At 39.0% G+C, this 27,676-nt stretch overlaps 1 protein-coding gene across 4 annotated transcripts in view; it reads left to right on the forward strand.

Annotated features, from left to right (window-relative positions):
• The window catches only part of MLLT3 (MLLT3 super elongation complex subunit), a 286,189-nt gene that overhangs the window by 201,202 nt on the left and 57,311 nt on the right, over window positions 1–27,676 (forward strand). For all 4 annotated transcript variants that reach the window (XM_027616701.2, XM_027616703.1, XM_027616704.1 and 1 more), the window contains exon 5: window positions 6,805–7,506. In XM_027616701.2, the coding sequence (XP_027472502.1) occupies window positions 6,805–7,506 (702 nt within the window). The remainder of the gene's footprint in view (window positions 1–6,804; window positions 7,507–27,676) is intronic.

Here is a 27,676-nt window from a genome sequence, read left to right on the forward strand (position 1 = left end):
GGGCAGTGGATGATGTGCTCTTTGAATCCTTAAATTTTGGCAAACACTTCTTTCACACTGACTGTGCGTGTAGGATGTTTGGGTGGTTCTGCTTTTTCTCCCAGAAGTCTCAATTTTACTGTTCTTCTCAGTTCCACTGTTACAAAGTCCCATGTAATTTCATTCTTTTTTAGTTTTCAGTAATTATTCTTTCTGGTAACTTGTAAAGTTTTATTTTTATCCTTAAAGTTGAGGCATTTTAGCATGATGTTCTTGAGTGTGTCTCTTTTATTAGTCCTGCCTGGATCTTGAAGAGCCCTGTGAACTTGCAATTCAGTCTTTACTTTTTTTCCGTATTACTTTAACTATTGCTTCTCTCCTATCTTTTCCTTTTCCTCCTTCCAGAGATTCTTCTGGAACTCTTCCTATGGTTGGTACATCAGTTAGGGCTCCTCAGTCTGTTCTTCAGGTTTCTTCTCTTTTCCATTAATGATTTTTGTCTTTTTGTATCTTTACTTTATGCTTTGAGATTTCTTCCAGTTGATCCTTCATGCCATCATCTAGAGTCTATCTTGTCCTTTTTTTTAAAAAAAATTTTTTTTATTTATTTATTTTTAAAAGATTTTATTTATTTATTTGACAGACAGAGTGATAGCGAGAGCAGGAACACAAGCAGGGGGGGTGGGAGAGGGAGAAGCAGGCTTCCCGCCGAGCAGGGAGCCCGATATGGGGCTCGATCCCAGGACCCTGGGATCATGACCTGATCCGAAGGCAGATGCTTAATGACTGAGCAACCCAGGCGCCCCCCCCCAAAATTTTATTATGTTATGTTAGTCACTATACATTACATCATTAGTTTTTGATGTAGTGTTCCATGATTCATTGTTCGCATATAACACCCAGTGCTCCATTCAATATGTGTCCTCCTTAATACCCATCACCAGGCTAACCCATCCCCCTGTAAAACCCTCAGTTTGTTTCTCAGAGTCCATAGTCTCTCATGGTTCGTCTAGAGTCTGTCTTGTCCTTTAATTTATCTACTGAATTACTCAGCTTGGGGGTTCTATTTTTACCTTTATCTCGGCTAATATTTTAAATCCATGGAAATTATTTTTTGTTCTCTGTTGTGCCTCTTCTGAAGCATTCATACTGTTTTTGACCTTAGTGTTTCATCTGTGTCCTTCAGAAAATCTGGTAGTTCTGCTCTCTCCTACTCTCACCGACTCCTAGATATGTTATTTATATGTGCATTGGGGTTCAGGTTGAGTTGTTAGGAGACCTTAGGTTTTTGTAATCCTATAAGTGATGAAAGGTATAGGCATCTCAGCCTCTACTGTAGACACAGGCATGTTGTGTATTTCATGTGTATACACCTGAGAGGCCCTCTACTTTCCTTCTGGTCTCCTTGCATCTCCAGCCTCAAGAGTAGAGGGGATTTTCCCCTCCTGTTGAGCGCCTCCTGAACATCCTTAGAGCAGGGAGGTTGGCCATACTTGTGCATGTTATCTGTGTGCACAACTTTTCTGAGTCTTGCTTAGGGCCCAGAGCAGAGCAAGACTGTATCAGTCCTCTTTCAAGATGCCCATCATCCCATGGCCACATTCTTCAGGCCTCATTCACTGACTGTTGGTTCCCAGAGCTGACTGGTTCAAGAAGGTAAATGGGTTGGATTTGGGATTAAAGTTGGGGGAGGTAAGTCAAATTTAAGGTCCTCCTTTTCCCCAGAATCCTGAATTTTTATACTTTATTCTTAGCTTCAAATGGTCACCCCTCTGTGCCATTTGTCATGTGTTTAATGGTGTTACAGGAGAGATTTTTAGCTTGAAAGCTTATCTTTGACTGTTTTACCCAGCCTTTCATATGCATACTCTATTGCACTATATTACAGTTTCTAGGAAGTATCCTTTTCAGATGCACTGTGGACAGATAAACTTTTAGAGGAGAGTTTATTGCTTTTGGATAAATAAAGCTCTTCTGGGAGGGTTTATTTGTCCGTATGCATATTTCACTGAACAAGATATGAATGATCTGAAAATCTTGTACAACACAGAAGCTAGGACAGAGAACTACTATGAAGTAGGACAGAGACCAAAAATTAGAGCATAAGAGAAGAGACAGGAGCTGGAGAAAGAATCAGCTTTGTATTATCAGTGGCATTAGGAAGAAGACATGGTGATAACACAGTAGTTGAAAGCCACAAATAATCAGAAAACCTTATTTTGTCCACTAGTTAAGACCTTTTCGTGAGCTATCTACTAGAGTTGCTGACAAGTAGTATTAGAAGAGATTATACATTAAAAGGACCCATTCTGTTCCAGAAAATTAAAACAAGGAAGCATTCAGTAGAATCTGAGAGGATGAAAGAAAATTCTGTATCTTATATTCATAGGTAGTAAATAAGTGCAAATATGTATATGTATGTTTAAACACTCATTTGCCTTAAATATTTGAGATTTGAATTATGCACACTTGCTCTCCCTAATATTGATATTCAGTTTGTCCTAATGAGCCTCAGGCAAAGAGAATTTGAATTACACAACACGTGTAAACTTCGCATTGAATGGTAATTAGTCTGTTCTGCTTAGTGGCACTTAATGTTGAGGTTAATAGTTCAGTAAAAATTTTAAAAAGCCAGTGGCTTGATCTCCAATATATATGGCATAGATAGCTGAGAATTAGTAAAAGCTTTTATTCTGTGTCAGTAACAGTTTAATTCCTGACTTTGCATCTAAGTCTCTGTTTTACGTTTATTGCATGTGTGACTCTGGAGTCAGGGGACAGACAGTACCTCTGAACTTTGCCATTTATCACAAGGCCCAGGACAAAGAAAATGTTGTCCAGTATACTAGGGACCATTCTTCCATCATTTTGTTATTTCTTTTTTTTTTTTTTTTAAGATTTTATTTATTTGACAGAGAGATAGCGAGAGCAGGAACACAAGCAGGGGGAGTGGGAGAGGGAGAAGCAGAATTCCTGCCGAGCAGGGAGCCCGATGTGGGGCTCGATTCCAGGACCCTGGGACCCTGACCTGAGCTGAAGGCAGATGCTTAACGACTGAGCCACCCAGGTGCCCCCATTTTGTTATTTCTTAAATTTCTATTTATTTGGGGCGTTGTTACAGAATATGTTTTTCTTTTTACTTCTCAGTTGTCTTAATTTAAAGAGAGCTTTTTGGTAAAGGGGCAGGTGCGAGAATAGCTGGGTGGCTTGCTTTTATGAAGATTTGTTGAGTTGGTGAAAAGCTGACAGTGGGCATTAAATACCTTACGTGGGAGTAAAAAGTTATAAAATTTCTGGAGTTTTATACTTAACATCATATGTATGTAATTAAGATGAATTTAAACTTTCTGTGACACAAGAGTCTGTGTTGTATACCGCTGTGGACTTTGCATTAAGAATTCTAGTTTGTCCTACAAAAGGGTTTTAAAAATAAATCACGGGGGGCGCCTGGGTGGCTGTCATTAGCGTCTGCCTTTGGCTCAGGTCCTGATCGCAGGGTCCTGGGATCGAGCACCTCACCAGACTCCCTGCTCGCCCGGAAGCCTGCCTTTCCCTCTCCCACTCCCCCTGCTTGTGTTCCCTCTCTCACTGTCTCTCTCTCTGTCAAATAAATAAAATCTTAAAAAAAAAAAAATCATAGAAGGACCTCTGTAGAAGTTGTTTTTTTTGGTACTGAAATTTACTCTTTTTTAATGCTTAATATTAGGAAACATATTGGTAAGTAAAAATCTGTGTATTTTTAAAAGTCACATTTATAAAAATATGTGTAATACTCCATGAAGGTTGAATATTAAGCAGCAATGCTTGGGTGTTATAGAGCCATAATTAGAATACTGATTGCAAGTTACCAAAATTCAGTGAGTCAACAAACCAATAAAAAAAAAAAACTCAAGGATATTAGATTTCACATGTTCTTCCTTAATTTAGTTTGCCCATTATACTTTATTTTAATTATTCATAGTATTGCTTAACATGCCAGGAAATGTCTTGTAATAGAATTTATAAAATAATGTAGTTTCAGTAATATGAATACTATCTTTAGCATTCTGCTTTTAAATCTCAGATTGAGGTTTTTTTTTTTTTCTCAGATTGAGATGTTTTGTAAGGAATCATCTAGTTTGGTGCATAAAAGCATGTCTTTGCATAGTAACTTTATCCATTTTAGAAGTTTGAAACCAAATGCTCACTTGAGAAAAATAAATGGAATAATTGGTATATGTCATTTTGTTTTTGTTGAGCAAATGAGAAAAAAAATTGTGAGAAGAAAAAAGTACATAATCCCACTAACATAGAACAGTAATTTTTCATTTTGAGTAGTACCTCCTTTTTTTTTTAAGTTTTTATTTAAATTCCAGTTAGTTAACATACAATGTAATATTAGTTTCAGGTGTAGAATTGAGTGATTCCTCACTTGCATACAACAAGTGGTGCTCATCACAACAAGTGCCCTCCTTAATCCCCATCACCTATCCCCCCCCCCCCCCCCCCCCCCGCAACCATCTGTTTGTTCTCTGTAGTTAAGAGTCTTGTTGCTTGGTTTTCCTCTCCTCCCCCCCCACCCCCCGCCCATGTTCATTTGTTTCTTAAATTCCATTTATAGGGGTGCCTGGGTGGCTCAGTTGGTTAAGCATCCAACTCTTGATCTCAGGTGAAATCATATAGTATCTGTCTTTCTCTGACTGACTTATTTCGGTTAGCATAATACTCTGTAGTCCCATCCATTTGGTGCAAATGACAAGGTTTCATTCTCTTTCATAACTGAATAATATTCAATTGTGTGTGTGTGTATATATATATATATACACACACAAACCACATCTTTATCCATTCATCAGTCGATGGACATTTGGGCTTTTTCTGTAATTTGACTATTATCAATAATGCTGCTGTAAACATCAAGGTGCATGTATCCCTTCAAATTAGTATTTTTGTATCCTTCGGGTAAATACCTAGTAGTGTAATTGCTGGATCGTAGAGTAGTTTTATTTTTAACTTCCTCAGGAACCTCCATACTGTTTTCCACAGTGGCTGCATCAGTTTGCATTCCCACCAACAAAGCAAGAGAGTTCCTTTTACTCCATATCCTTGCTAACACTTATCATTTCTTGTGTTTTTGATTTTAGCCATTCTGACAGATGTGAGGTGATACCTCATAGTAGTTTTGATTTGTATTTCCTTGATGATGAGTGATGTTGAGCATCCTTTCATGTGTCTGTTGGCCATCTGTATGTCTGCTTATTCATGTTTTCTGCCCATTTTTTAACTGGATTATTTTTTTTTGTTGAGTTTTATAAGTTCTTTATATATTTTGTATACTAATCCTTTATCAGATATGTCATTTGCAAGTATCTTCTCCCATTCTGTAGGTTGCCTTTTAGTTTTGTTGGTTGTTAGCTTCACATTGAGTATTACTTTCTGATGCTTATTCATATATATGCTTTTTTGGCGGGGGGAGCATAGATCCTAAAAGTATTGTTCATTTTAGGGAAAAGCATAGCCCCTGCCCAGTATCTTTTCTGTATCGTGCTAGATATTGAAGGGATACAAGATTGGCTTACATAGCACTGATTTTAAGTGGGTGAGTTAGAGGTACAGCATAATAAGCAAACCGTGGAGATGTAATTTCTGGTTGAAAATTTGGACATTTATTTGTCATTGGTTCCATTAGGAGGTGGAAGTAAGCAAGAAAGAACTTTTCTTTCATAGTATTGGTATGGATTTTTGCATGTCAAGGATCTACTTCTGTTTCTTATTCTTACTATTAATGGTAGAGGTTCACAAATATGTTAAGTCTGGATTTAAATTTTGCTCCTAAATAGAAAGGTTCTGTGTAGGCTATATATTCTGAGGTACTTATATGAGTGAAAAAGTAGGTAACACATTTAGAATGGAATAGGCAGTGATGAACTCTTTCCTCATCATTGCACAACAGTAATTACTAAAGACTTTTCAGTCCATTTAATAACTATTAGGTAAAAATCTTTGTTCTGTTAATTTTTTTCCTTTGCTAGTAGATGGGAGACCTATTCCTTAGCTGTTGAAATTTGGATAGCAAAAAATAATTGCCTTTTATTTCAAATTGAGAATTATTTTCTTTTCTTGAGTCTTGTGATTCTTTATATTAAAAAGCCATTTAAAATATAATGTCATCCGGCCTGTGGATTAATATTAGCCAACTCTGTGACCCTTGGCTGTTTTTCTGTCTCCTTCTCAATCTTTGCTGTAGCTGAATGCTGCGCCCCAAGCATAATCTGTGCTTTGATCCCTCCTTGTTGTGCTTCACTCTAGTCCCTGGTCTCCAAGTACTTTCTCATTCTTCTCTTCATAGTAATTCCCTGTTGATCCTCGAGTATCTAGCTCAGGTTTGAATTCTCCATACACTTCTGAATTATTCTTGTCCCAGGCCCCCCACAGAATTAACGCCCCCCCCCCCTTGTTTTTGTTGTCCTAGCACATTATCGGTGGCTCTTGGAACCCCCACAGCTCCCGGCTACGTCCTCATTACTGAGAGTCGGGGCCGTGTGTTACCCTTCTGTGTATCTGAGGACAGGCCCTCAGTGAACACCTGTTGAACTGAGACGGTTAGAGCACCACGCTCGTCGTGCTGGGGCAGACGGCTGGGCCCCCCTGAACTTCTGGACCATCGTGGCCCTCACCCAGCCCGTGCCCACCTGTTAGGCTGAGGCTCTGGCTGTGTCTTGCAGTGCATCTGCGAGCGGTCAAAGAGAGATCCTTCTCGTCGAGGTGGAGCATGCCGGGAAGCGGGCTTGCGCCTCCTGGTCGCTCCGCAGCTCTGAGTCACATCTTCTTGTCCCGTTTCTGCAGGACCCTAACAGGAGCATCCACACCAGCAGCAGCAGCTGCAGCAGCAGCAGCAGCAGCAGCAGCAGCAGTAGCAGCAGCAGCAGCAGCAGCAGCAGCAGCTGCAGCAGCAGCAGCAGCAGCTGTAGCAGCAGCTGCAGCAGCAGCACCAGTTTTTCAAAGCCTCACAAATTAATGAAGGAGCACAAGGAAAAACCTTCTAAAGACTCCAGAGAACATAAAAGTGCCTTCAAAGAACCTTCCAGGGATCACAACAAATCTTCCAAAGAATCCTCTAAGAAACCCAAAGAAAACAAACCACTGAAAGAAGAGAAGATCGTTCCGAAGATGGCCTTCAAGGAACCGAAACCCATGTCAAAAGAGCCCAAGCCAGACAGTAACTTACTCACCGTCACCAGTGGGCAGCAAGACAAGAAGGCTCCTAGTAAAAGGCCCCCCGCTTCAGATTCCGAAGAACTCTCAGCCAAAAAAAGGAAGAAGAGTAGCTCAGAGGCTTTATTTAAGAGTTTCTCCAGCGCGCCCCCACTGATCCTCACGTGTTCTGCCGACAAAAAACAGGCGAAAGATAAGTCTCACGTCAAGATGGGAAAGGTCAAAATTGAAAGCGAGACCTCCGAGAAGAAGAAGTCAACTTTACCGCCGTTTGATGATATCGTGGATCCCAACGATTCCGACGCAGAGGAGAACATGTCCTCCAAATCTGACGTGAGTAGCCTTGTGGGTTTCCCTCCTCTCCCTTGTTAGTCTTCAGAGTCTCTTTCGCGTGGCTGCAGGATAAGGAGCCAGGGAAGAAAATGACAGCTGAGCCATGAAGTGGTAGCATGGAAGTGCCTAGAAGTGAATTTCCTTAACTCATGGAAGGAAGGAAATAAGATCATTAAAGAATCTGCACACACTTGGGCAGCGACTTAAATTCTTAAAGGAAAGATACATTCCGTAATAGAATAATGGGCCATTTGAATAGCAGCAGCAGAATTGAGATGCGCATTAGAGCTTAGTTTACTATGCTTTTCGGTGATTGCTGATTTAGGAAAATGAGAAGAAGGCAATAGAACTTGAATATATGAGAAAATAAATTTGAAGGAGAAAGTTAGAAATATTGGGGTGCGGCTCTAATGTTGATCGTTTTGGTTGGTGCAAGGAAATAATTTGTTTACAAAGATGGAAAGCTGGTAATGTGTTTTTTTTTTAAGCAGTTTTTTTTTTAATTGATGTCACAATGTACTGAATATCTATTTAAAATGAATAATTCAGTAGATTTTTGAGTTATATGTGTGCTTGTGAAATCAGGTGGTGGTATTTTGAAAATGAAACGTTTGATTTTGTTTTCCTTGGCTAGCCATTGATTTGGGAGGGGGCAGGGAGTGTGATCTTCATTATGTTTTTGCTGATGGGTAGGATTATCTTTTGTGGATGCCTAAAAGACCATCTGACCCTCTAACGTCCCTCAGAAATGTTATCTGATGTTGGAGATTTAAACCAATAATTACAGATTTCTCAGAGATGAAAGGGATTTTCACGTTATCTATTCTAATTTCCCACCAGTGTAAGAAATCTTAACACTTCTAGTGACAGAACTGTTAGTCATTTGAAAGGTATTCCATTCCATTTCTGGAGAATGAACATTACTTACTATGAACTCACGTTTGCTTTGTTACAAACTTTTGCCACCTTCAGTTGCTTATTAGTTACGATCAGACCAAATAATCTCCTTACTTTGGCTTGTCAGTATTTCTAAACAATGATCAAGGCAGATGTCTGGCTAAAACTGGCTGGCAGTTTGAGAATATTTCTCTTTCCGTCTCATACACACGTTCCTAATTCAAATGCTGGCAGAGGTGGGGGGACTGTGCAGCAGAATCTCTTCTGAAATTGCACTCAGTAGAAGGGAAGCCAGGGCTGGGACATGGTGTCAGCACTGATCCCCAATTGTTGAGGGATTACTTCCTTCCCTACTACCCTCTATAGCTAATCTTGAAAATTTTTTTTAAGATTTTATTTTTACTTATTTTCGTGAGAGTGTGAGCAGGCAGAGGGTGGGGAAGCAGAGGCGGAGGGAGTGAGAATCTGAAGCCGACTCCATGCTCAGTGCGGAGCCCAGCGTGAGGCTGCATCCTACAACCTTGAGATACAACCTGAGCCGAAACCGAAAGTCAGTCACCTAACTGACTGAGCCACCCAGGCATCCCTAATCTTGAATTTTTAATACAAGATTGATTATTTATTTATTTATTTAGAGCCACTCGTGGGGGGAGGGGCAGAGGGAGAAGCAGGCTCCTCCCCCAGCAGGGAGCCCTACGTGGGCTCGATACCAGGACCTGGAGATCATGACCTGAGCCAAAGGCAGATGCCCTACCAACTGAGTCACCCAGGCGCCCCCCGATCTTGAAATTTTAATAGAAAACCAGATTGGGAGTAGAGTAGCATATAAAATACAAGATATTGGCGTAATTTGTCCTAGTGTTTGGCAATGTTTTAGAGTGATAGTTTATTGAATGAAGGTGAGAACTAATGGGTTTGCTCCAGTGTATCTCAAGCATCTATTTTTCCTCCTGTGCTTTTTACTTAGCTCTTCTTAATACAAAACTTGTTCTTAATGCAGATGTTATTTGGAAATTTTTTCTGTATGTTTGACTTTTATTTCAAATCACCCTAAAATGTTCATTGAGCCTCTTGGGGTGTGATTAGTCTATCAAGATTGTGGGTTTAGCAACTTTGTCTTTACGTATTCTGACATGTTGTGATTCTTGTAGAGCAGAGGTTTTCAAATTGTGGCTTGTGATTCACTGGTGAGCCATGAAACCAATTTAGCATGTCATCAGCAGTATTAAAAAAAATCAGAATATGTTATAATTAGTATGGGTAGGTAATGGTTTGTAAAAATTTTATTTCATAGGATGTGTGTATTCCTTATAGTAGGTCGTGATCAGATTCTGAAAGGCATCGTTCTTGAATGTTTGCTAATTTATGAGATCAAATGACATTCGTAAAGCAAAGCTCTTTTTACATGAAATTATCACAAATAACATTCTTTTTAGATAACTCTGTATATTCTTGTTTTTGTCTCTTGCTCCCTCCCTTTTATGAATGATTTATAAGATAGGGCTTTTCATAAACTTCATGTTCAACTTAGTATATTTATCCAAAGCAATATCTTAAAAAATCTTTTGGAGTGAAGAATTAGAATTGTAATTCCTTACAATAGGTAGCAAGTTTTCAAAAACAATTCATGACATATCAGAGCCACACATCCGGTGATTGTTACTTTTTAAAATGGGTTCTGCACATCATTACGAGAAAGCCTCTAAAGACTTTTAGGCATTATTTGGGTATAAAACCCAACAAATGTACTTCCTTTATCATTTTTCTGGTGGTAGTGCTTTTATTGTTGCTGTTGTTGGTTTAATTCTCTGTGTGTAAGTGGTGGAGACAAAGAGAATTGACAAAGTGGTTCCAGGTAAGCCAGGGCCCAGAACACCTTTCTGTGAGCGAAGGAGATAAAAGGGGGCTGAAATTCCTTTTATCCAATAGTAGAAATCACCTTTGTTTGGCTTTCTTCCCACTTGGTGTCCCTCCTGTGGGCAAGACAGAAGGAGTGAGAGGCCACTGTAATGGAGAGCAGCGAGAAGCCCAAATCCTCCCTTGGCCAGTAATGGATTTGTTAGCTTGGGACAGGCCCAGTTTCAGGGGGCACTGTTCACAGTGTCCTGGTGGTGAGTGTGTCTGCATCTGAGTAAGTGTGATAAGATGACCTGATCTCGCTAACGTCCTTTCCAGCTTTGTTATTTGAATATGAGCCAGACTCGTGTTCATTTATGGCAGATGGGGTAGTGGGGTAATTTTAGACACAATGGGCAGAGATCATGGACTTTGAAACAGAAGAAAGAGACAAAAAAAGAAATTGGAAGAGTGTGAAGAATTAGGAAGGGCTAGGGAGAAAAGATTATTGACCTGGTAAGCCTGTGAAGTGCACATCTTACCTCAGTACACGTTAGTTATAATTAAAAGGAAGAACTTTTTAAAGAAGCTGTTCCATAATTAAGGTAGATTCAAGTTTTATATAAGAATAAAATCAGTGTTATTATGATGGATTAGGAAGCTCAGATTGCTGAATCAAATGGTTCTTTTGGGTTAAGATTTTTATATACTTTGCATAGAAAAGTAGAAGTACATCCATGCCTACATGTTTTTTGAGGGATTGTTTATTTGTTAAGTGCTTAGGCAGGCAGGTAGGTAGTCAAGTAGTCGAGTAATTAAGGAGTTTGTATTGTGATGTTAGGCTATGTTTGGAAGCCCAGCTTTTCCAGTGATCTTGGGCAAACGTTTTTAACCTTCTGTATTTCTTAGTTAATTCTTTTGTAAGATGGAGATCATAATAGTGTTTACTATGTAGGATTATTGTAAAAATGGTCAGTCTGGGGAAAGTACATAGCACATTAACCAAAAAATATTAGTTAACTATGATTATGTATGATGTGGCTTCTGGAAATCTTTATGACCTATAGCTTTAGAAGAGATTTTTTGCTCTTCAAAAATACCGTAGAATTCTAATGTCCTTTTTCAGGGGTGTGGGCTATATGTTTTTACGGGGACAAAGTACTTGGCATCTATGTCCTATTGCTCTGAATTTTGTCTTGAGGTATATGGCCTTGATATTGATATGCATTTGTTGCATGGTAACTGGAAAAATACAGGATGAAGAGTCTAAGTTTTAAATCAGAAATTAAGCCAAAGTTTCCCAGGATCTTTTAGCTTTTAAGTTAAAATAGATAAAGGACAAGAACATAGCTAGCACTGCATTTGGGAGGCACTTGGTTGTTTTTTTTATTGCTGTTCCTCTTAAAAGAAGACATTCTAAGAAATGAGTTACCTTTGGGTTATTATTAATGTTACACAGAATCATTTTTAAATACATCTTGCAATCCCTGAAGTGTTTTTTCTAAAGAAATTCAATATTATCACATGAAAGTACATCAGTGATTTTTTCCCCCCCTACAGAATTCAAGAGTTACAAGGCGGGTGGATAGGGAGGCGGAAGGACTGGTTTATAGTGGGTGAGCATTTAGCAAATACAGAAATCATAAGAGCATGTTTTTGCTATGTCTGTAAATGTTAGCATGAAGAATATTTTACCTTCAAGGACCTAGGTAATTCCCGTTAGAGTAAAGCTGTTCTTGGTTTAGGAAATTATCATTTTGTGGTCATGATGGTCATTTATGGAAAGTGACCTTACTAGTGCAGCTGGAAGGGTGAGAATCTGTATCAGAGTCAAGTAAAAGTTTATAATTGGAGTTTGTATTAACTTGTTTAAACTTTAATTGACAATTAAAAAGAACCCAAAATACCTATTGCCCTTCCTGTAATTTCCTAGGTTTTGTTTTTCATATAATTCAGCTTCTGAAGAGAAGTCTGTGGAGTTGATCTTGTTTTGTGATATGAGGGAGTTTGGTCTTCATAACAGAGAATGAGGGGAAAAAGAGTAAAATAAAATTGGAATAACTATTTATAATCAGATTTGGCTATGGTAGCAATTACCTTATCATTGTCTTTGCTTTTTGCTTTGCTTTATAGAGATTTAATTGTAATTTAAAAGCGCTGTCGTTAAAAGTTTTAGTTGTCTTTCCTTGAAAATGGGCAGATTGCATTTGATAAAATGTTACAGACTTCAACCTGCAGTGTGAGGAATGAGATTGTAATCCTGTCTTTCCATACTTTGGTTAACCAGTGTTTTCTTGGATAAAATCTTCCTGAGGGAAAAAGTTGAAATCTCATCAGATGGTAGCATTTTACCAAGGGCGGGTGGTGGTTCAGCTGCAGGATAAAGACTGCAAACCACCTTAGCCGAAGTTCTTTGAAAAAGAAAAAAAGAAGGAAAAAGAAACTTCCCTTCTTTTGTTGTGCCTCATTTCCTCCCACCCCACCCTGTTCCTTGCCCTGCTTAAACTGTCTGGAGTTGGCAGTAAACGTCCCGGTGTTGAAGCACTGGCCTTAGGTTTTTATGTGATGGAAGGTTGTGGCAGTCAGAGAAGAAGGTCTTTATTGTGTTTTCAAAGTGGCTTTTTTAATGACTTGTAATTCCAGCAAATGCAAGAGCTGTAAAATCTGTAAGTATGGTGAGCGAGCAGCTGGAGAGGCCATTCATTAAAGGGCTGCCCTGCCTGGCTGGGGGGTGGCGGTGGGGTGGGGAGGTGCTTCATTCTGGACTCCTGTTCTCTGCATTTTATAACGGAGGTAAACATACCTGAAGGGTTGCATTTCTTCCTCGGGTAGATTCAGCTCATTGTGGAACATTCATTAAAATTAAGCTGGCCTTGTTTTCAAATGCTTTTGCATTTGTTTTCTGTGTAAGATGTGATGGGTAGAAGGGAGGGGATGGTCCAGCCAATCGACTGTTCATTTATTAAGCCACTTGACTAACTTAGTCCAAAACAGGATTTGGAGCAGTTTTTAAAAGGGAGATTTTTACTTTAAGACAGAGTTAGGGGGCTTCCGCTCTTTCTTGTTTGGGTACCATACTCAGCCTCAATTGTTTCTTAGTTGTTTTTTTTTTTTTTTTTAAAGATTTTATTTTTCAACAGAGAGAGAGAGAGAGACAGCGAGAGAGGGAACCACAAGCAGGGGGAGTGGGAGAGGGAGAAGCAGACTCCCCACTGAGCAGGGAGCCTGATGTGGGACTTGATCCCAGAAACCTGGGATCATGACCTGAGCCGAAGGCAGACACTTAACGACTGAGCCACCCAGGGCCCTGTTTCTTAGTTTTTAAATTAAAGAATTCCCTAGAAGCCTTTCGGTAGCTGAGGGCCATGGACAGACAGGAGGTTCTATCATTGCACAGTTGGTTACCACCAATAATTGCCAAAAGTCCATATTTTTACTTACTTGTATTGAATTGAATCTCTCAATAAATTCCATGAGCTTCCTTTAAGAGAGCTGCATCACCTATTCATTGCACTACTGTTTCTTACTCTAGGGCCCATGATCTTTACCTAATTGTCTCATCTGTCATCTTTAGACACAAAATCAAAGATGTGATTCAACATGATCTTTGCATGGCCAGCCTTACCATACCACAGGGAGACCGTATGGTTGTAGTTAAACATGTAGTTAAACAGTGCTTTCTATGTGCAGTCACCAGTCTAAGCACTTGACTTGTTTTAACTCACTTAACTCTCAACTTTATGAAATAGGTACTATTATCCCCATTTTATAGATGGGGAAACTGAGGCTCAAAGGTTAAGAGACTTGCCTAAAGTTGCCAGCTGGTAGATCCAGAATTTGATCCCACTTGGTAGAGAGTTCACTCAACAGGAATTTGGAATGAAGCAAATCTGATTTTCCCATGAATTCATATTACATTTGCAGAGTTGGGCTTTCATGAAATTGGCCTCACACTGTGAAAGCCTTTGATGTCATAGTCTTGTTCCATTTATGAGTCATGTTTGTTTGACCTACCTATTGATTTGGGCTTTTACCAACAGCCTTCGGGAAGTGACAGGTTGTCCTTAGAGCTGGGTAGACACCCATAGCCTGAAGTGAGGGAGGAGCTTTGAAGTGTCCAAGAATCTCTGACCTCTCACACAGGCTTGCTGCAAGGACGACCGACTCATGGCTCTGGATTTCACATTATTACATCATCAGCGCTGTTTTCCTGCTCCCAGAATTTTCTCACTTGCTTTTGCAAGTAATTTATGTTTAACAGAGCTGAGCTGCAATATCAGGCTTTCCCAGAAGGTGCCACCAAATAACAAATGGTGTCCTATAGTTTGAAGATCACTTCTTTTTTTTTTTGAATCTTCTAACTATATTTTGTAATTTCATGTTATACTGTCTGTAAGTTCTTCAAAATGTAGGCTGCACTTTCTGTGAATCGGGGGCAAGATAATGCAAATGGCGTAGGTCAGAGAGTGGTTTTCTTTTGGTGTCTAGGTAATTATTTAATCAAGTTTGAGAAATTGTTATCAGTACGTAACAATTTGTAGACTGTAAACTTCCAAGGCAGTGTCAAGGTCCACAAAGAAAAATCACCCCTAAGAGGCTACTTTAGGTCACAAAAGGTGACTGCACAGTGAGATGTTCCCAGATAACGTCGAAGAGCCTTCTGTTAGGAGAAAATGGAAAAGTATTTACTGACGTATTTGGGGACAACAAACTTTGCCTTTGAATCCAGTGGGGGCGCTGGGATAAGGAGAAATACTCAGAATTGGTGACACAGAGAAAAGAAAATTTTCTTGCCTTTCTTGGTCATGAGAGAAAATGTATGGGATCCTCAGATGTGATGTGATGTGATGTTACATATTTATTTAACCATTTTTTGGTTCAAGTATAAATAACATATAGTGTTATGTTAGTTTCAAGTGTACAATATAACGATCAACAATTCTGTACATTAGCACTTATGATAAGTGTACTCTTAATCCTCTTCACCTGTTTCACCCATCCCCCGTCCATCTCCCCTCTGAAAACCACCAGTTTGTTCTGTATTTATGAGTCTGCTTTTTTATGTTTCTCTTTTTCTCTTTGTTTGTTTCTTAAGTTCCACATATGAGTGAAATCATATGATATTTGTCTTTCTCTGACTTATTTCGCTTAGCATTATATCCTCTGGATCCATCCATGTTGTTGCAAATGGCAAGATGTCATTCTTGTTTTAGGACTGTGTAGTATTCCATTGTGGTAGAAGATGTGGTTTATATCACATCTTCTACAATCACTCATCTGTGGATGGACATTTGGGCTGCTCCATATCTTGGCTATAGTAAATAATGCTGCAATAAACATAGGGGTACATTTGAGGTACCACCATACTGTTTTGCACAGTGGCTGTGCCAATTTGCATTCCCACCAACAGTACATGAGGGTTCCTTTTTCTCCATGTCCTCATCAACACTTGTTTCTTGTGTTTTTGATTTTAGCCATTCTGACAGGTATGAGGCAATATTGCATCATGGTTTTAATTTTCATTTCCCTGATGTTAGTCTGCTTGCCATCTGGATATCCTCTTTGGAGAAATGTCTGTTCAGGTCCTGTATTCATTTTTTAATTGGATTATTTGATTCTTTTTGGTGTTGAGTTATATAAGTTCTTTACATATGTTAGATATTAACCCCTTATCAGATATATCATTTGCAAATATCTTTTCCCATTCAGTAGGTTGCCTTTTTGTTTTGTTGATAGTTTACTTTCCTGTGCAAAAGCTTTTTATTTTGGTTTAGTCCCAATAGTTTAATTTTGCTTTTGTTTCCTTTGCCAGAAGAGACATATCTAGAAAATTGTTTCTACAGCGAATGTCAAAGAAATTACTGCCTATGTTTTCTTCTAGGAACTTTAGGGTTTCAGTTCTCGGATTTAGGTCCTTAATTTATTTTGAGTTTATTTTTGTGTATGATGTAAGGAAATGGTCCAGTTTCTTTAGTTTCTTTTTCTTTGTTTTTTGGGGGGTTTTTTGTCTGTAGCTGTCCAGTTTTCCCAACACCATTTGTTGAAGAGACTTTTTCCCATTGTATATTCTTGTCTCCTTTGTCATAGATTAATTGACCATAAAAATGTTTGGGTTTATTTCTGGACTCTATTCTGTTCCATTGATCTATTTCTGTTCCATCTATCTATTTCTGTGTTAGTACCATACTGTTCTGAATACTACAGCTTTGTAGTATATCTTGAAAGTTAGGATTGTGACACCTACACTTTTTTCATTGTTTTCAAGATTATTTTGGCTATTTGGGGTCTTTTATAGTTCCATACAAATTTTAGTGTTATTTGTTCTAGTTCTGTGAAAAATGCTGTTGGTATTGTGATACAGTTTGCATTGACTCTGCAGATTGCTTTGGTTAGTATGGATGTTGTAATGATAGTGGTTCTTCCAATCAGTGAGCATGAAAGATGTTATTTTAAATAAATAAAGTAAGTAAGGAAAGTAAGGTGCCCTGGTTTGGGACCTCAGTGTTTAGAATTATGGTACTTTTTTTTTTTTTTTTTAAGTTCTTGACATCTGCTTTATTTTGTGGCTCTTTATTTATTTATTTACATATGATAAACTGCTATATCACTTTGAGTACCTACAAACATTTCCTTCTAAACAAGTTTAAATTTTTAAAGGTATTTTTTTGATTACCTTAGTGATGTTTAGTAACATTCGAAAATATTTATGTGGTAGATACTCCTGTATATAAACACTGTGTTGGATAGTACAGATGGTACAAAAGTAGAATTTAGGCTGAGCTTGGAAGAAAGAAAAGCATGAATAAGAGGGGATGAGGGGTGGAGTAGGCAGGACAAGTCGTTTTTGATCAGAGGAAACAATTTGAAAAAAAAAAAGGAACTGATGGCAAACGTAGCTTATTCTGTGTTGTCCTTACTGAGAATGAAGAGAGATCTTATAAGTGAATCCTGCCACGAATTTATCAAACTGGTTTATCAGGAATGAAGGAAGCCTTATCGAACTCTATTCTTGCGGGGAGTGTGCTGGACATTGTCACTCAATACCCTCTTTTTTTTTTAAGATTTTATTTATTTATTTATATCACAGAGAGAGAGAGAGAACAAATAGAGGAGCAAAGGGAGAGGGACAAGCAGACTCCATGCTGAGCACAGAGCCTGACACGGACTCGATCCCAGGACCCTGAGATCATGACCCAAGCCAATATCAAGAGTCAGACGCTTAACCAACTGAGCCACCCAGGCGCCCCTTGATACCCCTTTTTAATCCATGTAGTGTGTGTCATAGCTTTTGTTCTCCTATAGATGTAGATGTGGCCGAGTTAGAATTTGAAGCCAGTTTTCACTAATGCCAAGCCCCATGCTTTTTTGTCCCATATCATCAGTTAAACCTTATTGAGAGAGAAATCACATCAAGTGAAAACCACTGTGGCACTGATAAAACCTGTTCCAGAAAAAAATCTAGTTGGGAAGATTAACTAGGTAATGGTGCCACAGTTCATTGAAAGGGGTGGAGTAAGAAATAAGATGTAGCCACAATACTTGGATACTTGGCTATGAATAATGGGGAGCAAGAGGACCTGGCTGGGATTTCCAAAATGATGATCAGCTCATGCTTCCTCTGCATCCCTACATTTTCTAAGAAACAGAATTGCAGAAAGTACTGAAAAGCTGTGCTTCCTTGGAGTCTATCCCAAGTGTACCATCTTATTAGATTGTATCATATACTTCACACTTGGGACAAGACATGGCCAGTGTTACTGTGAGAGGTCCCGTTTACTTTATTGCATCATCTAAGGGTTGTACTCATGAAGGACCTGAAGAAGGAAGGTAGGTTCAGAGTTCTACAAGATAGTGGCGTAGGAAGATCCTGAACTCGCTACTTCCCATGGACACAGCAAATCTACAGCTACATATGGACGGACCATTTCCCTCTGAAAAAGATCTGAAAACTAGATGAAGTGCTTCTCTAGAAAAAGAGATAAAATAACCACATCAAGACAGGTAGGAGAGGCAAAGACTCAGTCTCACCAAAAAGTGAGACTCAGTGCTTCTCCTGGAGGAGCAAGGGGTTGGTGCTCCCCACATCAGGTGCCCGACCCTTGGGATCTATACTGGAAAGAAAAGTGCCCAAAATGTCTGGCTTAGGAAACCAACGGGGCTGACATCCAAGAGACCCAAAGTGCTGGAGGAAACTGAGATTCCTCTTTGAAAGGGCTGGCATGTGGTCTTACTCACTCTGAGGTGCAGCAAAAAAGAGCAGTGTGAAAAGTGCCTAAATAGGAAGGAGACTCAGTTGCTAATCTAAAAGTATCTGCTCGAGGGGCAGGGGACAGTCAAAACTCTCCCTGGTAATGGAGGCAGTAGGGGACACTATTTTCGCACTCTCAAACTACCCTGCTAGCACAGGTAAGTGAGCTCTGTTTTGGCACCCTTCCCACTGCCTTGCTAAGACAGGTGGGGGTGAGCAATTGCAGCTCTATCCTGCTGCCTTGCTGAAGCTAGACAGCGCAGTTGTAGTACTCCCCCACTCCCTGGCTGGGGCAGGCAAGCATGAGTGGTTATGGTATTCTTCCACTTGTAGCCCAAAGCCAGGGGCACTCTCCCACTATATTCCTGGTCTACAGATATTTACAGTCAAGACCTTTTGCTGCTGCCTTTCTGAAGCTGGTGAGTGTGCCCCACCTCCAGCTGCCTACATAAAACCAGTGAGCACATGCAATCCACACAGGGGATGCCCCTTGATCACCTGGCTCTGGTGACCAAGGGGGCGGATAGTCCTGAGCTCCACAAGAATGTAATAATCAGACAGTTCTTGGCAGACTACAACAACCCCCCGGGCACTGCACAGACAGCAGACTTAAACACAACCCCAGTCTTCCTATGAGAAAGGCCTCTTGACTTAGAATGGAGCTTCAGCCTAAGAGGGAGGCTTCAGGTTTTCCATACATCTAGGTGCTTCCAGGGAATGTAAGCAGGGAGACACTGTTCTTTTAAACCCCCTTGGCCTCACTACAGCTCAACATGGCCTCCCAGAAAGGAGCTCATACATTTGTCTAGAGCCCTGGTTTTTGCAGCTGTCACCTATGGGACACCTCCAGATATTCTGGTCTGGAAGCCAGGAGGGTTTAAAATTGCAGCCCACATATTTGCATATTTTAAAAGCTCCTCCCTGAGGGTTCTGTCTCCCAGTCAGCCTGAAACTAGGTGCTAAATGAGATTCCTCTCCTTGGAACAGTGATAGATCTTGCACACCCTCAACAATGGGGACACATCAAGAATAAATCAGGCAGTTTGGAAAATCACAAAGGTTTGAGAGACAACCAAGAGCTAGGGCAATGTTCATTGAGAAGGTTTATCACCTACACAAGGCCACACCTTCAAGACTGAGAGAGGTAGCTGTTCAGCCCAATAACAGAAAGAAACACAGAGCATCCAGCAAAATGAGGAAAGAGAAATATGTTCCAAATCAAAGAATAAAATAAACCTCAGAAAAAGACCTTAATGATACAGAGATAAGTCATGTATCTGATAAAGAATTCAAAGTAAGGGTCACAGAGATGCCCACTGAACTCAGAAGAATGGATGAACCCAGTGAAAACTTAGATAAAAAGAGAAAGTATATGAGAAAGTAGCAAACAGGGGCACCTGGGTGGCTCAGATGGTGGCATCTGACTCAGTTTCAGCTCAGGTCACGATCTCAGGGTCATGAGATTGAGAGCCCTTGGCTGCATACTCCATGCTTAAGATTCTCTCTCTCTCCCCACCCCGCCCTCCAAAAAAGTAACAAACCAAAGTCAAAGAGCTGAAGAATACAGTAACTGAATTGGACTATCCACGATCAGCGAGCTGGGAGACAAAACAATGAAATTAACTTCTCAGAGCAACAAAAAGGAAAAATATTTTTTATTTTTTTTATTGTTTAAGATTTTATTTATTTATTTGTCAGAGAGAGCACAGCAGGCAGTGGGAGATAAGGAGCCCGATGTGGGACTGGATCCCAGGACCCTGGGATTATGAACTGAACCCAAGGCAGACGCTTAACCGACTGAGCCACCCAGGTGTCCTGGAAAAAGGTTTTTAAAAAAATGATGATAACTTAAGAGACCTATGGGACATCAAGTGGAATAACATTTGCTTTATAGAGGTCCCAGAAAGAGACAAGAGAGAGAACAGGGCAGAAAACTTACTTGAGGAAATAATGATTGAAAACTTTCCTGACCTAGGGAAAGGAAGAGATATTCAGGTTCAGGAATTCCAGGGAGTTCCAAGTAAGATGAACCAAAAGAGAACCACATCAAGACATTATAATCAAACTGTCAAAAGTTAAAGATAAAAAGGGAATCTTAAAAGCACCAAGATTAAAACAAATTGTTACATGCAAGGGAAACTCCAGGAGGCTCTCAGCAGATTTCTCAGCAGAAACTTTGCAGGCCAGAAGGGAGTGGTGTAATATATTCAAAGTGATGAATGGAATGGAAAAAACCTCCAACCAAGAGTACCCTACTTAGGTTATTTTTCAGAATTGAAAGAGAGAGAGAGTGTTCCAGAGGAGCTAAATGAGTTTATCACTACTAAGTTGGCTTTTACAAGAAATGTTAAAGGGACTTCTTCAAGCTGAAAAGAAACTAATAACAAGAAAACATATGAATGTAAAAAGTCTCATTTGAAAAGGTAAATATGTAGTAAAGGTCGTGGACTAATCACTTACAAAGCTAGTATGAAAGTAGTAAAATTAACTAAAACTATAATAGTTAGATAACGGATGCATAAAAAGATGTAATATGTGACCTCAAAAAACAAAACATGGGGGGCTGCCTGGGTGGCTCAGTTGGTTAAGCGACTGCCTTCGGCTCAGGTCATGATCTCAGGGTCCTGGGATCAAACCCCGCATCGGGCTCCCTGCTCGGCAGGAAGCCTGCTTCTCCCTCTCCCACTCCCCCTGCTTGTGTTCCCTCTCTCGCTGTCTCTCTCTCTGTCAAATAAATAAAAAAATCTAAAAAAAAACAAAAACAAAAACACGGTTGGGGGAGTAAAAATGTAGAGTTTTGGGAATGTGTTCAAATTTAAGTTGTTATCAACTTAAAATAGATACTTACATGCATAGGATGACATACGAGAACATCACGGTAACCACAAAGCAAACACTTAAACTAAATACATAAAAGAAAATAAGGAATCTAAACATATCCCTAAAGAAAATCATGAAATCACAAGGAAAGAGAAAGAGAAGAAACAGGTAGTACAAAAACAACTCTATAAAAGACAGTTAACCAAAATGGCAATAAGTACATACCTATCAATAATTACTTTAAAATTAAATGGACTAAATGCTCCAATGAAAAGCCACTGAGTGGCTGTATAGATTTAAAGAAAAAGAAATCTATATACTGCCTAGAACTAGAGTTTGACTTCAACAATAAGGACACATAACAGACTGAAAGTGAAAGAATGGGAAAAGATCTTCCATGTAGTTTGAAATGAAAAGAAAGCTCTTATAGCTATACTCATATCAGGTAAAATACACTTTAAAACAAAGACTGTAATAGAAAACAAAGAGGGGAACTACATAGTAATGAAGGGGTTATTCCAACAAGAAGATACAGTATTTATATATGTACCCAGCTTTGGAGCATCAAAATACATAAAGCAAATGTTAACATAACTAAAAGGAGAAAATGACAGGAATACAATAATGGTATGAGACTTTAATACCCCACTTACATATCAATGGATATATCATCCAAATAGAAAATCAATATGGAAACACCAGCCTTAAACAACACATTAGACTATATGGACTTACTAGATGTATACAGAACATTCTGTCTAAAAGCAGCAGAATACACATTCTTCTCAAGTGTGCATGGAACATTCTCCAGAATAGATCATATGTTAGGCCACAAAACAAGTCTCAATAAATTCAAGGAGATTGAGATCAAATCAATTACAGGAAGAAAAAAGAGAAACCACAAATACATTGAAATTAAACAACCTGTTACTGAACAGCTACTGGGTCATAAAAGAAATGAAAGGAGAAACAAACACATACCCAAAGGCAAATGAAAACAGAAATATATATGAAAATCGGGGGTGGGGGTGCATGGGTGCCTCAGTCGGTTAAGTGCCCGACTTTCAGTTTTGGCTGGGGTCATGGTCTCAGGGTCATGGGATCAAGCCCTGTGTCAGGCTCCGTGCTCAGTGGGGAGTCTGCTTCAGGATTCTCTCTGTCCCTCTGCCCCCCCCAATAATAAATAAATTTTAAAAAAATCTGTGGGATGTGGCAGAAGTGGTTCTAAGAGAGAAGTTTACAGTAATACAGGCCTGCCTCAAGAAACAAGAGAAATAACAAACAATTTAACTTTATGCCTGAAGGAGCTAGAAAAAGCAGAGCAAATGATGTCAAAAATTAGTAGAAGGAAGGAAATAATAAAGACCAGAGCAGAAATAAATGAAATAGAGACTAAAAAAGACAACAGAAAAGATCAATGAAACTAAGAGCTGGTTCTTGGACAAAATGAACAAACCTTCAGCAAGATTCACCACCACCATCCCCCCAGAAAGGGGGAGGGTCAAATAAAATAAAAAATGAAAGAAGTTAAAACGGGATATCACAGAAAAAGAGGATCATGAGACTACTATGAACAATTATACACCAACAAATTGGACAACTTAGAAAAAATGGATAAATTCCTAGAAACTTATAATCTTCCAAAACTGGGTTATGAAGAAAAAGAAATCTTAATAGACCAATTGCTAGTAAGGAGATTGATGAATCAGTAATCAAAAACTTACCAACAAACAAAAGTCCTGGACCAGATGGCTTCACTGCTAATTCTATCAAACATTCAAAGAAGATTTAGTACCTATCCTTCTCAAACTCTTCCAAAAAATAGAAGAGGAAGACTTCTTGTTTTAGAAGGCCAGCATTATCATAATACCAAAACCAGACAAAGACACTACAGAGGAAGAAAATTAAAGGCCAGTATACCTGATGAACAAAGATGCAAAAATCCTCAACAGTTATTTTTTTTTTTTAAGATTTTATTTATTTATTTGACAGAAACATAGCGAGAGCAGGAACATAAGCAAGGGGAGTGGGAGAGGGAGAAGCAGGCTTCCCGCGGAACAGGGAGCCCGACGCAGGGCTCGATCCCAGGACCCCGGAATCATGACCTGAGCCGAAGGCAGACGCCCAACGACTGAGCCACCCAGGCGCCCCTCAACAGTTATTAATGCAAACTGAATTCAGTCATATATTAAAAGGTTGAGACACCATGATCACATGGGATATATTCCAGGGATGCAGGAATGATTAAACATCTGCAAATCAATCAATGTGATACATCACATTAACATAATGAGAGATAAAATCATGTGATTGTCTCAATAAATACAGAAAAAGCATTTGATAAATTTCCAACATCCGTCTGTGAAAAAAAACTCTCAATAAAGGTATAGAGGAAATGTACTTCAACGTAATAAAGACCATATATGACCAACCCATAGTCAATACCATACTCAGTGGTGAAAAGCCAAAAGCTTTTCCACTAAGTTCAGGAACAAGACAAGGATGCCTGCTCTTTCTGCTTTTATTCACCATGGTATTGGAAGTTCTAGCCACAGCAATTAGGCAAGAAAAAGAAATGAGGCATCTAAATTGGAAAGGAAGAAGTAAAACCATCACTATTTGTAGATGATATATATGGAAAACTCTAACAACACCAAAAAAACTTTTGGAACTAATAAATGAATTTGGTAAATTTGCAGGATACAAAATTAATGAACAGAAATCTGCATTTTACTACATTAATAAACTATTAGAGAAATTAAGAACACAATTCATTTACAATTGCACTAAAAAAAATACCTAGGAATAAATTTAACCTAGGAGATGAAAGACCTGTACTCTGAAAACTACAAGATACTGATTAAAGAAATTGAAGAAGAGGGGTGTCTGGGTGGCTCAGTCGGTTAAGTGGCTGCCTTCAACCCAGGTCATGATCCCAGGGTCCTGGGATCGAGCCCTTCATTGGGCTCCTTGCTCAGCAGGAGCCTGCTTCTCCCTCTACCTCTGCTTGTCATTCCCCCTGTTTGTTCTCTCTCTCTCTCTCTTTCTGTGTGTGTCAAATAAATAAATAAAATCTTAAAAATAAAGAAATTGAAGATAAAAAATAAGTAGAAGGATATTCCATGTTTATATGCTGGAAGAATTAATATTGTTAAAATGTCCATAATACCAAAAGCAATCTATAGATTCAGTGCAATCCCTATCCAAATTCAAATGGCATTTTTCACAGAACTAGAACAAATAATTTTAAAACTTAAATGGAATCACAAAATATCCAAAACTTGAGAAAGAATAAAACTGGAGGTATCATGCTCCCTGTTCTCAAACTATACTACACAGTTATAATAATCCAACAGTATGGTATTGGCATAAAAACAGACACATGGTAATGGAACAAAATAGAGAGCTCAGAAATAAACCCACAGATATATAATCAAACAGTTTATGACAAAGGAGGCAAGAATGTACAAGAGGGAAAGGACATTCTCTTCAAAAAAATGGTGGTGGGAAAACTGGACAACTGCATGCAGAAGAATGAACCTGGATCACTGCCTTAAACCATATACAAAAATTAACTCCAAATGGACTGGTGGACTTGAATGTGAGACCTGAAACCATAAAACTCCTAGAAGAAAATATATACATCAAGCTCCTTAACAGCAGTCTTAACCATGTTTTTTGGATCTGACTCCAAAGGTAAGAGAAACAAAAGCAAAATAAACTATTGAAACTACATCAAACTAAAGCTTCTGTACAGTCAAGGAAGCCATCAACAAAATGAAAAAGCATCCTACTGATTGGAAGAAAATATTTAGAAATCATATATCTGATAAAAGTTTTATCAAAAATATAGTAAGAACTCCTACAACTCAATTAAAAAATCCAATCAAAAATGGGCAAAGGATCTATAAATAGAGATTTTTACAAAGAAGGTCCACAGATGGTCAACAGGCACAAAAAAGATGCTCAACTCACTAATCAACAGGGAAATGCAAATCAAACCTGCAATGAGATATCACCTTACACCTGTCAGAATGGCTATTATTAAAGAGACAAGAAATAACAAGTGTTGGTGAGGAGGTGGGGAAAATGGGAAACCTTGTGCATTGTTGGTGGGAATGCAAAATGGTGCAGCCACTATGGAAAACAGTATGGAGGTTCCTCGGAAATCAAAACTAGAATTACCATATGATCCAGTAATTCCACCACTCATGGGTATTTATATGAAGAAAAGGAAAACACTAATTTGAAAAGATACATGTACCCATATGGTCATTGCAGCATTAATTATAATAGTCAAGATATGGAAACAACTTACATGTCCATTGATGGACGAATGAATGTGGTATAGATATCTACAATGGAATACCATTCAGCCATAAAAAAGAATGAAACGTCATTTGTGATAAAATGGGTGGACCTAGAGAGTATTATGCTAAGTGAAATAAATCAGAGGAAGACAAATACCAAATGATTTCACTTATATGTAGAATCTAAAAAACAAAACAGGCAAAACAAAAGAAAGCACAGACTTATGGATACAGAGAAAAATTTGGTGGTTGCAAGAGGGGAGGAGCTATGGCAGTGGGAGGGTGACATGTATAAAGGAGATCAAGAAGTGCAAGCTTCCAGTTATAAAAAAGTCATGGGGCTATAATGTACAGCATGGACAATATATATAGTCAATAACGTTGTGATAAATTTGTATGATGACAGATGGTAACTAGACTTACTATGGTGATCATTTTACAACGTATACAAATGTTGATTTACTATGTTACACACCTGAAACTGATAGAATATGGTATGCCAGTTTTACCTTAATTTAAAAAAAGAGGGAAGGTAAACTCTTTTTTTCTTGGAACATAGCCATATCTGACTATTTCTTACCTTCCTGGTCCTGACCGGGGGGTGGGGTGGGGGCGCGTAGTTGAGGAACCATGGTCCAACAGCAGACCCTTGGATTCAAAAGACTAGACCAGTTAAGCTGGAACTATACAATGTCGATTTTAATGATAATGAGATTTTCGATGCAAACTGCCACTCAGTTATCAGTTGAAGCAAAAATATTAATTATGTCCTAGACAAAGACTTAACCTTTTTTGTTTGGTAACTGATGAATTGTGTTCCGTGAAGACCTGGTGTTGGTAAATGTTCTCATAAAAATGGGAGATGCAAAGCCACAGTCTAGGAAGTTAGTGATTTATAATCTATGGTCATAGTTGTTGTTTAATTCCTGCATGTGTTTCTAAAATGTCATCTCCAGGGGCTCTTGGGTCTCAGTCGGATAAGCATCTGACTTTTGATTTTGGCTCCAGGCATGATCTCAGGGTGGTAAGGTTGAGCCCTGCCTTGGGCTTTGTGATCAGTGAGGAGTCTACTTAAGATTCTCTCCCTCTTCCTCTGCCTCTCCCCCAGCTCAGGCTTGCGTGTGCACATGCGTTCTCTCTCTCTCTCTCTCTCTCTCTCTCTCTCTCTCTCTCTCTCTCTCAAATAAATAAATAAATCTTGGGATGCCTGGGTGGCTCAGTTGGTTAAGCATCTGCCTTTGGCTCAGGTCATGATCTCAGGGTCCTGGGATCGAGTCCCGTGTGGGGCTCCTTGCTCATGGGGGAGCCTGCTTCTCCCTCAGCTTGCCACTCTCCTTGCTTATGTTCTCTCTCTTTCTGACAAATAAATAAATAAAATCTTAAAAAAAAAGTTTAAAAATAAATCTTAAAAAAATAAATTAAAAAAAAAGTCACTTCCAGTGACATCTCCAATGGCCTAACCTTAGATTATTTTAGGAATCCAAGCATAGTCTTGCTGAAAGTCCACCCTAGTTTAAAATGCTTAGTATCTGACAAATTCTAATCAAGGTGACCTGACACATTTTCAGTGTTAAAAAGTACTCACTGTGTTTTCAAGCTTCCTCCCCTCCCTTATTATTTTCCAGGGATCTTTTAATTAAAGGTTAACATCACACTTCTTGCTGATCTTGTGATGGGTTGTTTCAAAGTGCTGGGTTATCTGATGATCTTGGACCCAAGTCATGCTTTTACGCTTGCTTACCAAGCCTGCTTTCATTGTCCAGCAGCTTTCAGACTTCCAACAAGTCCCTTCCCCCTTGTAAAGATAAGTCACGCACATTCTTCCTTGTTTTGTATAAGAAAACCATTGAGTCTCACAGTTTATTCCCAAAAACAAAGGTTTGAAGGAAGGAGGTGGTGTGTCCTGTGCTTCCCATCTCTTTATCCCCGTCATATTAATAGTTCTTTTGTCTCTCCTTTCTTTAGAAAACGCACTCTGGCTTAACATGCCCTCTGAAAGGTTTAAGGCCAAATTTAGAAACCATGAACAACTGTCTTTAAGACAGGATTTATTTCATGA

The sequence above is a fragment of the Zalophus californianus genome, chromosome 13, assembly GCF_009762305.2.
Source record: "Zalophus californianus isolate mZalCal1 chromosome 13, mZalCal1.pri.v2, whole genome shotgun sequence".
Taxonomy (NCBI): domain Eukaryota; kingdom Metazoa; phylum Chordata; class Mammalia; order Carnivora; family Otariidae; genus Zalophus; species Zalophus californianus.